The 16,620-nt window shown below is 33.9% G+C and overlaps 1 protein-coding gene across 2 annotated transcripts; it reads left to right on the forward strand.

Annotated features, from left to right (window-relative positions):
- Positions 1–3,587: 3,587 nt before the first annotated feature.
- Positions 3,588–11,386, forward strand: LOC131946323 (uncharacterized). 2 transcript variants are annotated; one of them, XM_059307054.1, is made up of 6 exons: positions 3,588–3,703; positions 4,826–4,930; positions 8,089–8,173; positions 8,513–8,631; positions 9,268–9,294; positions 10,920–11,386. In XM_059307054.1, the coding sequence occupies exons 2-6, from the start codon at positions 4,861–4,863 to the stop codon at positions 11,012–11,014; spliced, it is 396 nt and encodes a 131-aa protein (XP_059163037.1). In that variant the 5' UTR covers positions 3,588–3,703; positions 4,826–4,860; the 3' UTR covers positions 11,015–11,386. The 2 variants fall into 2 exon arrangements, with proteins under 2 accessions (XP_059163037.1, XP_059163122.1); XM_059307139.1 differs by having other exon boundaries at positions 3,609–3,703; positions 4,847–4,930.
- The last annotated feature ends 5,234 nt before the right edge of the window (positions 11,387–16,620 follow it).

Genomic DNA, 16,620 nt, shown 5'->3' on the forward strand with positions numbered 1-16,620 from the left:
TGAACTCAGTTACGATGCAGTTTTAATGAAACATCTGAAATGTAAGTTATATGTTGAGATACTCAGCTGTGGCTGTAGGTACCTTGAATAAACCTAACTTAATTTCTTATTAGACAAAAACTATATTTACAAAAGACTAGAATACACACAGTAATTATGAAAATGCTATATATTAAATACAAAAACATTGGAATAAATACTGGATGTATTGGAACACCCACATTGTTCTAACGGTCAACAAACGTAGCTTCATCCTGCATTCATCTAGGTGACACGCCCAAAGTATTCTGTCATCAACCATTATATACCGTTGCAGTATCACACTACACTCAGTGAGCGAAATCGACAAAAGCATGCAAAACCTAAGATTAATTGCTCACACATTCACATTTTAAGACCGTGTATTCTACTATCACACAAACAATTAACTTCTAATACGATACACCAGAAGTCAAGTCTGCTACAGCCTCGTTTTGATTATAGATTGAATTTCAAAGTATAAAAACAGCTAGCATCCCAAATCTATACAGACCAACATTGAGTTTTCGTAAAAGTTTTCACAGCGACTCTCAATCTGTCTAATTATTAATTTTTTGAACAAAGAGTGATATTTATCTGCAAGGTTGGTGAACAGTGTCAAAAGATATCAAAATAATTTGATATGGTACAACTTTAAATATTCATATTATTTTTCAAAATCGTTCGCAACAAAGAGTTCGAGTAATGGGGAAATCGAAATTATAATTAAACATTGCTAGAATATTTTTGGACAAATTAGTCCATCTTAATTTACATGTATAAAAGACAAGTTATGGCTATGTTGAAAATCCCCTCAATTCGTTGGACATTTATTTTCCATGTATCAAAAAAATTACAGATCATTACATAAAATATTTTTGCAATGGTTAACGGATGACCACTCTTCCGCTATTCGATTTTGCACTTTAATATTTACTAGGGGAGAGCAAAGTTTCGTACTATTTAAATTTTGCCAGTTGTATTAGAGGTAACGTCCCTTGCATTCGTTATTTTTAGACGGACAAGGCACAATAAAAATTAACAAGTGCTTTCACGCAGCAGATACAAAATTTATATAGAATGTTTTTATGTATCATTATGTAAAAATATTATTAATATTACAAAGAATGAGGAAAGGAATTGATGGGATCCTTCGTGAAGAACAAGCTGGCTTCAGGGCCAACAGGTCATGTAACGCCCAAATATTTGTCTTGCGCACTATAGTGGAACAGTCCCTGGAGTGGAATTCGTCTCTCTACATCAACTACATAGATTTCTAGAAAGCATTTGATAGCATCCACCATCCATCATTATGGAAGATACTAGAGCTATATGGCTTTCCAGGAAAAGTCATAAACATACTTAAGGACATGTACTATGATAACCAATGCTGTGTGCGACACGAAAATCAGCAAAGTGAATGGTTCAAGGTAAAAACAGGAGTCAGACAGGGCTGTGTCATCTCACCTGTCATCTTTTTGGTGGTAATAGACTGGATTATTAGAAGAGCCACTGAGGATAAGCCAAGAGGAATTGTTTGGGAACTTACCAACCACCTAGAGGACTGTGACTTTGCTGATGACTTGGCTTTACTTTCACATGCCCAAAAAGACATCCAAGCGAAAACCACAAGAATAGAGCAAATTGCCAAAAGCGTTGGGCTAAAGATAAACTCCGGAAAAACCAAGCTAATGAAAATAAAAACCAAAAGTGCTCTCAAGACCTTTGCGAATGGAGTGGAGCTAGAAGAGGTCGAAGACTTTAAGTACCTCGGCAGCTATATATCAGCAAATGGCAGCATGGAGAAAGAAATTGCCACCAGAATAGCAATGGCAGCACAAGCTTTCAACAGACTCGCTAAGATCTGGAAATCATCCTCACTGCAGCAGAGATCTAAAATAAGGATCAATAAGTCAAATGTACGTTCTGTACTCCTCTATGCTGCAGAGTCATGGAAACTAAACAAGAAAGGAGAGAGCCGACTCAGAGGCTTTGAAAGAAGATCCCTCCAACGCATCCTCAGGATAAAGTGGGACGACAAAGTCCCGAACAAGGAAATATGGCGAAGGACAGGATTAAACGACATTGTCTCAGAAGTTCGAACGAGGAGATGGAGATGGCTGGGCCATGTCCTACGCATGAGCAAAAAAAGACTCCCCAACATGGCGCTGAAGTGGAACCCACCCGGAAAGAGAAATAGAGGAAGACCACTGGGAACATGGAGGAGGGAGATGGAAGAAGAAGTACAGGCTACTGGCAAAACCTGGCATGAACTAAAGTGGCTCGCCCGGGACAGGGTGGAATGGCGGAGATTTGTTGCTGCCCTATACTCCACAGGGAGTGATGAGGATTAAGTAAGTAAGTAAGTATTGTAAAAATATATGTTATACAAACATGCTGAAGCAGTGTTGTAACATACTTTAGTTTAAAGTAGTGTGTCGGCATTTTAATAAATCGCTGTTGTATTTGATCCTGCTGTTTAATTAATTAAGAACTCTTTAAGCTCGTAATTATTTTCACGTTTTACCGGAATAATTATTTTTACTCATTTTTCTCAGTACCCCTGCGGCTAAATGACCCATATCTTTTTACCCGTTAATTTAAACCCCACACATTATTGATAAACATTAATAGTAATTGAATACCCTACATATTGATATAAGTTTTAAGGCAAGGATTTATTTATTGGAGAAAGATAATTGCTTGGTTATAAAGAAGAAAAAATAAAGAGCTGATTTTTTCGTGCAAAAATTACCCTTCTGTCGGAAAAATTAATAAAAAGAATTATTTTTCATTAGATCTTATTCATAGAAAACGAAAGTACCTTCCATTTTTCTTCAAAAATCATGGATCGGATTAGTCTTAGTTTAAGTACTTTAATTTTGGTTAATGTTATAATATGGTGACGTAAACGTTTAGACGCGGCCGCTGAACGGCATTCCGCAGTGTTAAAAAATGTCGTCATGACCTAGATTTACAATTAAAAACTTGGATTCCGAAAAACAAAGAATTAAATCGAGAAAATTTTATCGAACGGTCTTAAAGAGGTTAAAACGAAAAACAAAAATAATTTTATATTTATAATTTTAAAAATATGTATATACTATTCTTAATTTACCATTTTCTTTTTTTACAAAATACATTTTATATTAAAATATATTATTTAAATTTGATACACGCATCTTATACATTAGAATGATAATAAAAATGTTGACACCTTTATTCCGTTGCTTGAATAGAGACTGAACAAAAAACAACTGGTAATCGCCGGCAAAAATAGATCTTCTACCATATAGGCTGTAACTCTCGATAGTTCAGCACACTGGTTTCGTCTTGTTTTCTTTTGATTCCACCATGTATTAATGATATTATCCACTATTTTGGATTTTAACAATTGTATACAGCCTTAAAGATTAATTGTGTTTGTGATATTACGTGTTATTTTTATTGTTGGGGGGGGGGGGAATCAGCTTTATGGGAATCTACTAACCGCCTTCCCCCCCCCCCCCCCCCCCTCATGGGGTAAAGACTTAGTGGTTTAGCCTGTTGTTGTTACAAACGCTTGCGCAGGCCGCAGTTTCGTATTCAATTAATGTGATGCGAGCATGCGCAAAGAGAGGCCCATTTACTTCACAAGGTGGGGACTGACTGCGTGTCACTTGTTTGTCTTGTCAAAGCTCAAGTGGTAAGGTTTTTTATACTTACGACTTAATGGCCGTTGTGTATTTTTTGTTTTTCAGCCATAAGTTTAAAGCATTAAAACTGTAGATTATTGGAGCTGTGAAACTTAAATCAACTCTTATTGTTTAAAGTCAACCAAGTAATAATAATCGAACAGGCTTATAAACCTTGTAAAAAAGAATACAATTTCCGTTAAGTATTTGAAAATGATAAAAAAATGGTTTTCAAATCCTAGGAAATACAATTTTGTGTTATCTATATTAAGCCTTTGATTATGTTAGTTATATTATTATTACATCAGCATAGCAGAATTATTTAATTGATGAAGGAGTCGGCGTGGTCGAGTCGGTAAAGCACATTGTTACTTAACCGAAAAGTCTCTTGTTCGAACCCTCTGACAAACGGGGCTTTACAACTGGGAACAGCAACTCTTCTACGTGAGATAACTCCAAAAATAAAACAAAAGAAAAGCAGGTTGAAATCGGAGTCAACGCCATATGGCGCATAATACGATGACACGTTATTGTGTTAGAGGAAATCCATTCCAACATTAGAATTAAGAACGAAAAAGAATCCTTTAAAAAAAACAGCAACCAAATACAAACAGATGATGTTAAGGTGTCATCCATAAATGACGTCACGCTTTTTTTGGACGATTTTTACCTCCCCCTCCCCCATCCCCTCTGTCACACATCGTCATAAAAAGCCAGACCCCCCCCTAAAATGACGTCACACCTAAAGCTACAACCCACCACTCAAAATTTCAGTTAAATTTTTCTTAAAACATCGATATTTTTCCAAAATCTTGTCTGAACTCTGTCAACATAGAGTATTTTAATCAATTCCTATTACAATTTATTAAAACAGTTTTCTAAAACGCGAAATAACGGCTAAAATTCGTTTTCCAACATTACTTTTTGTTTATCCAAAAATGTGACGTCCCACCATCTGAACCCCCCCCCCCCCCACGCTCCCCCTCATAACACGCCGTGACAAAATTACGGACCCTCCTCCCCCCTACGAGTGTGACGTCATTTATGGACGACCCCCTAAGTAAAGATTATGTGTGTTTTATGATATATTTTTTCTTTAAATCATAGGCTTATATGTTTTCTTTAAATCATAGGCCTACAATATTCACATACAGATCTTTAAATTAAAATGGCGGCCCTGAAACACTTGTGTCTTACCGCTTTTGTCTTGCTGGTGACTATTGGGCTAACTTCAGGAGGTACGCTTAACCTAATTGGTTCTCATAAAGTTTGCTACATAATACATATTTTAAAAAGTTGATTTAATTAAATTTAAAAAAATTACAATTCGCAACATAGTTTCAATGACAGGGTAGAGTTATACACCTTCAAAATGATGTAAAACCTGCAACTGGAACTGACTTGTCGAGAGGTAGGGCGCGCGTCTCCCAATATGAAAAGCAGTCTATTTTTTAATTCAGTTACCGTTCCCGTTGCTCTGATGAGTAACAACTGAGAAAAGTAGAGGTGAACATAGGGCTGACCATATTATCTTTACATTTGCAAATTTAGAGAATAAGATAAACAATACTTGATCATTGAAACGATGATGAATTTTTTTTTTTTAAATCGATATGCTATTAGTGTTCCAAAAAGTGTTTTGTTACCTGCTATAAGGGTTATTTTTTTCTCTTAAAATGACGTAGGCCTTTATCAAACCAATAAGTATTGAGTATCAAGCAAAACTTGTATATTTTCTTTTTGACCATCAAAGTTTGCCAAAGCAAAAGTGGAGAATAACGCAAAGACGCGTATACGGAGGCGTAGCGAGGGTGGGGGTGGGGCGGGGTGTGCGGACTACACCGGTTGACAACATTTAGGGGGGGTGACACCAAGGCAAAAAATAGCAAAATATAGAGAGGAAAACTTGAGGAGGGGTGGTTGCAAATCGAAAACTTAAGGGGGTATGCAAATCAAAAGTTTGATGAGGGGGGGGGGGGGTGCAAATCGAAAACTTGAGTGGGGGGAGGGCGGTGAAAATCGAAAACTTGAGGGGGGGGAGGGGGGAGTGCAAATCGAAAATTTGAAAGTTTGTCCCCGGGAAGGGTCGCTACGCCTCTGGGGGGTGAAACCATTAAGTGCCGCACCGGGTGACACCCGACCTCGCTACGCCACTGCGCGTATATATATATAAATATATATATATATATATATATATATATATATATATATATATATATATATATATATATATATATATATATATATATATATATATATATATATATATATATATATATATATATATTATGGAGAGAGAGAGAAAGAGAGAGAGAGAGAGAGAGAGGAAAGGGGGAGCACCAAATATTGCTTCTCCAGCAAATTGTATTGTAGGGATGACTTATTTTAGTGTTTTTAAAAGGCACTGCGTGTGTTTTTAGATCATTATCGACCTAAAAGCAATTTATAGTCAAATCTCGAACAGCTGTGCAGTTCTCATTAAAATCCAATTTTCGTTTGTGCAAAGTCAAAGCGTTTGAATTACCCAGATGTCATCTTTAATCTTACATAAATGTTGAGCTTAGTTAGGTTTTCTGATAGTCACCCTACACAAAATGAAGCTTATTGATTATATTACCATTCTATAATTAATGTTCTAAAACTTAAGCGTAATATTGCTTAGAACATTTTAAAAAACATCATACCAAGTATACCCAAAATGCAACATTTATAAAAAATTAATAATAAAATCAAATTAATTACCTTAGGCTTAAAATATATTAATATTGAATTTATTCAGGACAAATTGATAGGGATTCGATATAATAATTACGAACTAAAAAAACAGAATTAAACTTAGCCTTTGAGTTAGCCCACATATTGTAAAACTAGTATTTTTGTGGGGTTTTTTTTACCTTTTTATTATAATATGGATATCTGGTTTAAAAATACTTGCTGGCAAGTACGACGACGAGAAGTCGGTGCCCTACTTACAAGCCCTATTAGCATCAGTTATAGTGGGCAAAGCTAAAGTGTCATGTGACCGATTGCAGGGACTCGTTTTAGTTTCGTAACTGTTATTTTTTTCTGTTTCCCCTACTGTACCTTTGTTGGCGGTCGTATTGTGTAATAAAAACAACTACAAAAAATTAAACAGAAATAATCTAACCACCATATTATCCGCCCCTCCCCCACATAAAACATTATAATCGATAAAACATTTTTCAGCTCATGTTGAGTTTAGATAACCATTAAAGGATGCATGCAATATTTATCACATACGTTATTTAAGTTACCCTACATTACATAAAACGGCAAGCTATTTCTAAGACAGCTCCACCCCCTAAAACTATAATTATGTATGTGATTTGTTTGTGAAATAACTTCTAAATTAAAATAGCTTTTTCATCTTTATTTTAAAAACATGTTAATTTGTATATATTGTTTTAGAATAGTGTATAAGTCTAGTGAGAACATGTATTGTGCGTGTGAAAGAGAGGATGCTGATATATTTTTTCAGATCGATTTGTCTTTCACTGGAGTTCAATGTCTGTCAACAGACAACCTCCCCTCACCTCCTTTTTACCTTGACCTAAATTTACATGCGCCCATCCTTTCTATCCATGATGAACTACATTTCAATCAATAAAAAATAATTTGGAGCGTTGTTTCATTTTCATTGGATAACGATGGTTAGCTCAGGCTGTACGATTGGTACGATTGGTTGGCTGACTTAATACCACGCGAGCATGCGCAATCTAGAATACCTAGTATAAGCCCTGCTAAGAGGGGGGGGGGGGGGCATAACTATACTAACTACCTTCCTAGGCTTATCTGAATAAACTGTCAGGTGAGTGCAACCGTTGTAAAACCCACGGTGGTTAAACTCTAACCTTTGTCTAGATAAAAAAAAACCACAAAAAATGAGCTCATAGTTTTATTTACATACAAAAATGGAACCAACAATAAAAAAACGTAAACATTATTTCAAATCCAAAACATCCTAGTCAAACAGTAAACAAACAAAACACACAACATTCGATGGAATATTATGTACAATCGATGCCTCGGATAGTCTAGGCTCTGCCCACACAGACAATCTTCATATCCCTTATGGCAATCAAAACGCCATCTAATACCCACACCAAACAATAATTATAAAACAATACATACAAAACACCCAGCCAAGTTACAAAAGCAACCTCGCTCCACGCACGAGGTTCGCCAAGCGCCCAGCTAGAAACTGACCAGAACTAGATCTACATTCTACTAATAACTCTCTCTCTCTCTCTCTCTCTCTCTCTCTCTCTCTCTATATATATATATATATATATATATATATATATATATATATATATATATATATATATATATACCTGTATAATTTCCTAATATAAATGTTTTGTTGCTGAAATAGACTGCGCTTCTAAAGTAACACAATGCTACATCACATTCATGCAAAATGGTGTGACCCACGCCTCCAATCAAGACATCATGTGCAAGTTAGTATATTGAACATTGAAATAGGTTTAACATACAATTGGTATATAATTATATTGAATTATGACTATGTTTAAGCTTACGTCTTCGTCTACTGCTGTGGCTGTGCCTAGTCAGCATAAGTGCAATGACCAAAGTACCGCTGACATAAATATATACAACAATATATATGTATCTATATATATATATATATATATATATATATATATATATATATATATATATATATATATATATATATATATATATATATATATATATATATATATATATATATATATATATATACATATAATATATTTGTTAAATATAACAACTAATTTTTCTAATCTATTTTATAGTGACATGCAAGATTTAGTCGCTTGTTTATTTCAACAAAACTGCGGCTTCACAACAGAAATGGAGACACAATTAACCGAGCACATGAATTCACAACTGAAGCAGCATGGACACAAGTGCTGTGAGTTATATTTTCTTCATTTGTTTCAATCTAATCAACCGAATGCCTACTTAACTGATAAACACAAACTGTGGGCTGAACCTGCAATATATCCACTGTACTTAAACTTTCAAAGACATTGGCCCTGGGACTAAAACCTAAGAGACATAAGACCACTGAATTAATACCTATGAGACATAAGCCACCGGAACTAAAACCTGCAAGCCTATAAGTCCCCTGGAATAAAACCTACAAAACTGTAAGCCCAGTGAACTAAAACCTACAAGACTGTAAGCCCACTTTACTAAATCATCCAGGTCTAGACTAAATCTGAAGGAAAATACTTCAGCAGTTAAATATATCTCTGCATAAATTACATATTTCGTTAAGCCTGTACAGGTGTCAGAGTGGTCGAGTTGGTAAAGCTCAAGGTTGGTAAATTCAAAAAAGTCTCGAGGTCAACCCTCTGGCAGATAAGGCTCGATTCCTTCCAACACTAATAATTAAGAACGAAGAAGAAGAAGAAGAAGCTTGTATTTAATAAAAAAGTGACATGCATTATTTTTCGTGGTAAAGTCATATCTCGTGAAAGAGATAAAGTAGGTATATCACTATATTCAGATATCAACCATTATGAAATGCATCACTTTTTTTCAGCATTTAATGTAGCTGACCTCATCAACAGTAAGTATACAGTGCTTTTATCTTATTGTCCGTTTTCACAAGCTTTTATTTAACCTACTTCCTCTGTCTGTCGCCAGTCTGGCTAGATCAGAAACGGGTGGCTGAGGCATCCGAAGAAAATCTACCGTCCTCCGAACGAAATGGAATCAGTGTTTCTTCCAGACATTTTTCTCCGGGGGGGGGGGCACTTAAACATTCTCGGGGGAGGGGTGGTCAACATTTTTCGGGGGGCGGCGGACACTAGCAAAAGTGTATGTTTACTATATAAAATCCATCTCGTTCGGGGGGGGGGGGGGCGGAGCCCCCGCCCCCCTCTCCCGAAGAGATGCCTGGATGAAACTCTGAATGGAATTTAGATAGAAAATTTACACTTTACCAGTGTCTCCCTCCCCGGGAAAAATTAGTCCACCCCCCTCCCTGAGATGAAAGTTTGAAACAAACACTGTATGTAAGCGAGGGAAAACTTTACATGTCTATTCTGGTCATTATTAAATTATCATACTGAATCAATTATGGAAACTCAGTAACAGAAACCAATTCACATACATCGTGGGATGTTTTCATAATAAATAAAACGGGAGTGATTTCCCCTAAACTTTCTCGAATATTTTTATATAAACGAACAGGGGGTGGCAACTCGGGATATAGTCATAATTTTAAATCCATTTTTAATTACTTAAAAATTTAAAATAGAATAGAATCTCGTAGAAAAACGAATTGCGCACCAAGCGAACGCCAAAATAAAATATGCATAATAGTGCTAAATATTATTAGTACTTTATAAATTTACATGCATTTTTTGAGAAATCGGAAATAGCGTAAATTACTACTTCCAGTCAACGGAAATTACTCAAAATTTGATAGAAGGTAGAGGATTAGATCATTTACTTACATGTGAAATTTCATTTATCTATCTAAAAAAGTACTCAAGTTATAGGCTTTTGAATAATTCAAAGTAGATAAAGTACCATTTCCGGTAATCGGAATCACTCAAAAGTTGATACGGATCTACGATTATGATATAATACTTATATATGTAATTTCACCAACCTAGCTTTAACGGTGCGAGAGTCTTCAAACAGGAAATTTAAATTTTTTTCTCGAAAGTAATTAAGTGGACAACTTTTTTAAAATTCTGTTCTATTTTTAGATAACTATTATTATATTTTACAAGTATACTAACAGTAATATGAATGTTAATAAAACGTATCAAAGAAAGATCCATTACCTAAAATGCTGGACCATGGGGCAAGTGAAGTGGATTTCATACGTTTCTGTGACCTCAACCACCTTATTTTTAACTTTCATTAATCATTCATTACATTGGCAAAAAGCATATTTCTCCTATATATTTTGCATTTTTTTTTGCCTTGGTGTCACCTCACTACACTGTGTCACCCTGTGCGGTCCGCACTCCCCACCCTGCCTCGCGACTCTAGAGTTAGGTACCCATAAGCTGGATGGGACGTTCTTTTGACTTAAACCAGGCCTCGAACTCGAGACTTTCTAGCAGTCTAGCGCTCTACCGCTAAGCCGCCCCGTCAAATATTGATATTAATTAATAAAGTATAATTTACTAAGAGTGCTGCTTCATTTTTACATTGTTTATTTTAATTTTTTTCAAGAGCACAGAAATGGCGCCAAAAGCATCAATTCACTGCCATCAGCTCTGATCCTGTTCGCCTTGGTCACGGTGTCGATCTTGGTCAAGATTTTTTGAATGCCACACATTTCTCTTTATAAATGTGTTTCTTTTACAAAATCCTTTTTATGCTGGTATTAACTTTGATTGTTTCTGTATTGCATACTGAAACATTTTTTTTTTGTCAAATTAATACCAACTTTTGCTGTTTCTAACCTCTACAATATTATTTTTAACTTCAAATTAAAAATATAAATTCTGCACACTAAATTTTTACAATGAAATACTTAAACAATTAAAAAAAGAACAAGCAAACACTTATTAATGTGACACGTCTGATAATTTTAAGGTTCATTAAAAATACATTTATATTTCCAAAGATTCTTTAATATTTATGACTGTTTTTGTTTAGAAATAAAATCTTCAGCCATTAAATCAGAAACAAAAATATTTAACGGCTATGCGTTTGATTCGTAACATATATGTAAAATGTTTTGAATTACAAATCGTATTTGTTTATGAAAAAAAAACATACTGGTTTTTATTTGCGTTTTTTAGTACTCGGGAACGCTTTTGTATTTATTTCTAAGCCTTAAAAGGATTTCCAAGATATCCACAGAGAGTGCAGACATTCTTTAAACAAAAGCTTCAAAAGAAATAATACAAGTCCAACTTAAAGGAAGACAAGAGAACTCTAGATACAATATCTCGTTATCCGCCTATGTTCCACACTGCTGAAAATATTTTTTTATACTTGCTTTTTTATTACTTTTAGATTATTCTTACCATACATAGTTTATACATAGTTATAACAATTACTACAAGCAAAAAGTAAAGGATCCTATTCACACCTAGCGATTTGGGAGGTGAAGTAGAGTTTAAATGTTTCTTGGCATATTAATGAAAGCTGATCAGCACTTTACTCGCCGCCTTTTCTGTCTCTAACATGATTTCGATACCCATTTGAGCTGAATAACATTTTTTTGGGCTCTAAAAATTCGAGGAATCTAGATCGTAACTCACTCAGACTTACTACAAATCTTGAACTCAGTTACGATGCAGTTTTAATGAAACATCTGAAATGAAAGTTATATGTTGAGATATTCACCTGTGGCTGTAGGTACCTTGAATAAACCTAACTTTATTTCTTATTAGACAAAAACTTTATTTACAAAAGACTAGAGTACACACAGTAAATATGAAAATGTTATATATTAAATAGAAAAACATTGGAATAAATACTGGATGCATTGGAACACCCACATTGTTCTAACGGTCAACAAACGTAGCTTCATCCTGCATTCATCTAGGAAATCTAGGTGACACGCCCAAAGTATTCTGTCATCAACCATTATATACCGTCGCAGTATCACACTACACTCAGTGAGCGAAATCGACAAAAGCATGCAAAACCTAAGATTAATTGCTCACACATTCACATTTTAAGACCGAGTATTCTACTATCACAGAAACAATTAACTTCTAATACGATACACCATAAGTCAAGTCTGCTACAGCCTCGTTTTAATTATAGACTGTATTTCAAAGTATAAAAACAGCTCGCATCCCGCAATCTTTTACAGACCAACATTGAGTTTTCGTAAATGATTTCACAGCGGTCCTAGGACCTTTGACCACAGGTGCTTTGACCATAGGGGGTTTGACCATAGGGGGTTTGACCACAGCGGAGCTTTGACCATAGGGGCTTTGACCATAGGGGCTTTGACCACAGCGGGCCTTTGACCATAGCGGTGCTTTGACCATAGGGGGTTTGATCATAGGGGGTTTGACCATAGGCGGTTTGACCACAGGCGTTTTCTCAGCAGAGGGTCTTTGATCACAGGTGGTCTATCAACTGGTGTTTGATCACAAGCGCTGTGTCCGAGGTCGTCGCATCCGTGGTCGTACTGACATATTTGCGTGCTATAGCATATCTGTCATTTAGCTAACCATTTTATGTATTACATCTTTGACTATATTGTTTGCAAGTTTTGTATCATTTTTTATCCTTTTATCATTTATATATGCTATGTATTTTCAAGTACATCTACATTATTTATTTGTGAAACTTGTTATATGTCGCATTATTTGTGTTTCATTTATATTTAAAATAAATCTATGAGGCCTAGCACCAGCCTTTATGTGGAGACTAAAATATAGTTCTTGGCTTTTTTAAAATACATGTTAATTTCTATTAACGTACTCTCAGGAAACATGTATACAATCGAGTTAATTGTACTACACCTATGATCAAAGCCGGACACAGCGCTTGTGATCAAACACCAGTTGATAGACCACCTGTGATCAAAGACCCTCTGCTGAGAAACCACATGTGGTCAAACCCCCTATGGTCAAACCCCCTATGATCAAACCCCCTATGGTCAAAGCACCGCTATGGTCAAAGGCCCGCTGTGGTCAAACCCCCTATGGTCAAAGCCCCTATGGTCAAAGCTCCGCTGTGGTCAAACCCCCTATGGTCAAACCCCCTATGGTCAAAGCACCTGTGGTCAAAGGTCCGCGCACCTTCACAGCGACTTTCAATCTAATTATTACATTTTTTAACAAAGAATGATATTCATCCGAAAGGATGGCGAACAGTGTCAAAAGATATGAAAATAATTTGATATCGTATAACTTGAAATATATATATTATTTTTCAAACCGTTCGCAGCGTAGAGTTCGAAAAATTGGGGTTTCGAAGTTTTAATAAACATTTCTGGAATATTTTTGGACAAATTAGACCATCGTAATTTACATGAATAAAAGACAAGCTAAGACTATATAAAAAAAATCCCCTGAATCCGCTGGCCATTTCTTTTCTCAAAAGATTGACGAATCAATACATAAAATATGTTTGCAATTGTGAACGTTTGACCACTCTTCCGCTATTCGATTTTGCACTTACAATACTTACGAGGGAAAAGCCAAGTTTCAAACTATTAAAATTTTGCCAGTTTTATTAAAGGTAATGTCCCTTGCATTCATTATTTTTAGACGGAAAAGGCACAATAAAAATGAATAAGTGCTTTCACGCAGTAGATACAAAATATATATAGAATATTTGTATGTAGCATTATGTAAAAATATATGTTAAACAAACATGCCAAAGCAGTGTTGTAACATACTTTCGTTTAAAGTAGTGTGTCGGCATTTTAATAAATCGCTGTTGTATTTGACCCTGCTGTTTCAAACGAAAACAAAAATAATTTTATATTTAAATTTTATTAAAAAATTTTTTATTCTTAATGTACCCTTTTCTATTTTTACAAAATATATTTTATTTTAAAATATATTATTTAAATCTGATACATGAATCAAATGCATTACAATTATAATAAAAAGCATTGACACCTTTATTCCGTTGCTTAAATAGAGACTGAACAAAAAACAACTGGTAATCGCCGGATAAGATAGATCTTCTACCATATAGGCTGTGGCTATCGATAGTTCAGCACACTGGTTTCGTCTTGTGTTCTTTTGTTTCCAACATGTATTAATTGCATTATCCACTATTTTGGATTTTAACAATTTTTATACAGCCTTAATATTTAAGAATGGCCACATTTCTAATATAACAGCTACAACAGAGTTACAAGTCAAGCACAAACATTGAAAACATATGAGTCTTCTGTAAAATATGGTCATATGATTTATAATAGCTGTAGTGTTTGACAGGTAGAGCAATTCCGGCTACATTGAAGAGTTAATATATCTTGCCTAAAAATTTGACTTCATACATATCTATATTAACTTGCCGTATTTCGTGTTTTTCTATTTTATTCTGGTATTTGATAATAGCTAAAAGGTTATTTAGCGGTTTTTTTAATTATATTTATTTTGTCAAAGCTTTTAACATAATTGTTCATACGTTAAGCGATTAACATATTATGATTATATATATATATATATATATATATATATATATATATATATATATATATATATATATATATATATATATATATATATATATATATACATATAACTTTACATATCAATATATAACTAAATAAATGAAGTATATATATATATATGTATATATATATACATATAAATATATATATAAATATATATTTTATAGATAGCTTTATTTTATATATAATTTTATATTATAACTTTACATATCAATATATAACTAAATAAATGAAGTATATATATATATATGTATATATATACATATATATACATATATATACATATATATACATATATATATATACATATATATACAGATATATATATATATATATATATATATATATATATATATATATATATATATATATATATATATATATATATATATATTTATATATATATATATATATATATATATATATATATATATATATATATATATATATATAAATATATATATTTTATATATATATATATATATACATATATATATATATATATATATATATATATATATATATATATATATATATATATATATATATATATATATATATATATATATATATATATATATATATATATATATATATATATATATATATACATATATGTATATATATATTTATATATATATATATATATATATATATCTATATATATAAAAAGCAATGTATGTGTGTGTGTTTGTTTGTTTGTCTGTCCTTTATGCATTACTACACCTCTCATCACATTGCCGTGAAACTTTGGGAAGTTGTTGAGAATATTCCTGGGGAGGTTTCTGCGAAAAAAAAATTTCAAATTCGCAGGGGTGGCGCCCCGGCAGGGCGCGATTTGTTTTTTCTCTATATACGGTATATAAAAATAAAAGTCTATTTTGATTTCACGCTGTTCATCCGATAGGCATGAAACTTTGGGGAGTTCGTTATAACCCTCTAGGAAAGGGTTATGTAAAAAAATAATTTTTAATTTCGCAAGGGCGGCGCCACGGGAGGGTGCGATTTTTCTCTATATACGGTATATAAAAATAATAAAAGTGAATTGCAGAGACACCGTTCATCCGATAGGCATGAAACTTTGGGGGTGTTGATTAGGACACTCTGATGAAGGGTTCTGTAAAAAAATCATATTTAATTTCGCAAGGGCGGCGCCACAGGAGGGTGCGATTTTTCTCTATAATACGTATATAAAAAAATAAAAGTGAATTGCGGTGACACCGTTCACACGATCGCCATGAAACTTTGGGAACATGTAGAGAATATTACTGGGGAGATTTCTGCGCTAAAAACATTTTCAAATTTGCAGGGGTGGCGCACCGGCAGGGCGCGATTTGTTTTTTCTCTTTATGCGATATATAAAAATAATAAAAGTGAATTGAGGTAACACCGTTCACACGATCGCCATGAAACTTTGGGGAGTTCATTATAAAACTCTAGGAAAGGGTTCTGTAAAAATCATTTTTAATTTTGCAAGGGCGGCGCCACGGCAGGGTGCGATTTTTCTATATATACGGTATATAAAAATAAAAGTCGATTTTAGTGAGACACCGTTATCCGATAGCCATGATACTTTGAGGGAGATGATTAGAACAATTCAGGGAAGGGTTCTGTAAAAAATAATTTTTAATTTCGCAAGGGCGGCGCCAGGGGAGGGTCCAATTTTTCTCTTTTTACGGTATATAAAAATAATATAAGTGAATTGCAGTGACACCGTTTATACGATAGGCATGAAACTTTGGGGAGTTCGTTATAACTCTCTAGGAAAGG

The sequence above is a fragment of the Physella acuta genome, unplaced genomic scaffold (assembly GCF_028476545.2).
Source record: "Physella acuta isolate Inbredline_101_S28 unplaced genomic scaffold, ASM2847654v3 ptg000007l, whole genome shotgun sequence".
Lineage (NCBI taxonomy): Eukaryota > Metazoa > Mollusca > Gastropoda > Physidae > Physella > Physella acuta.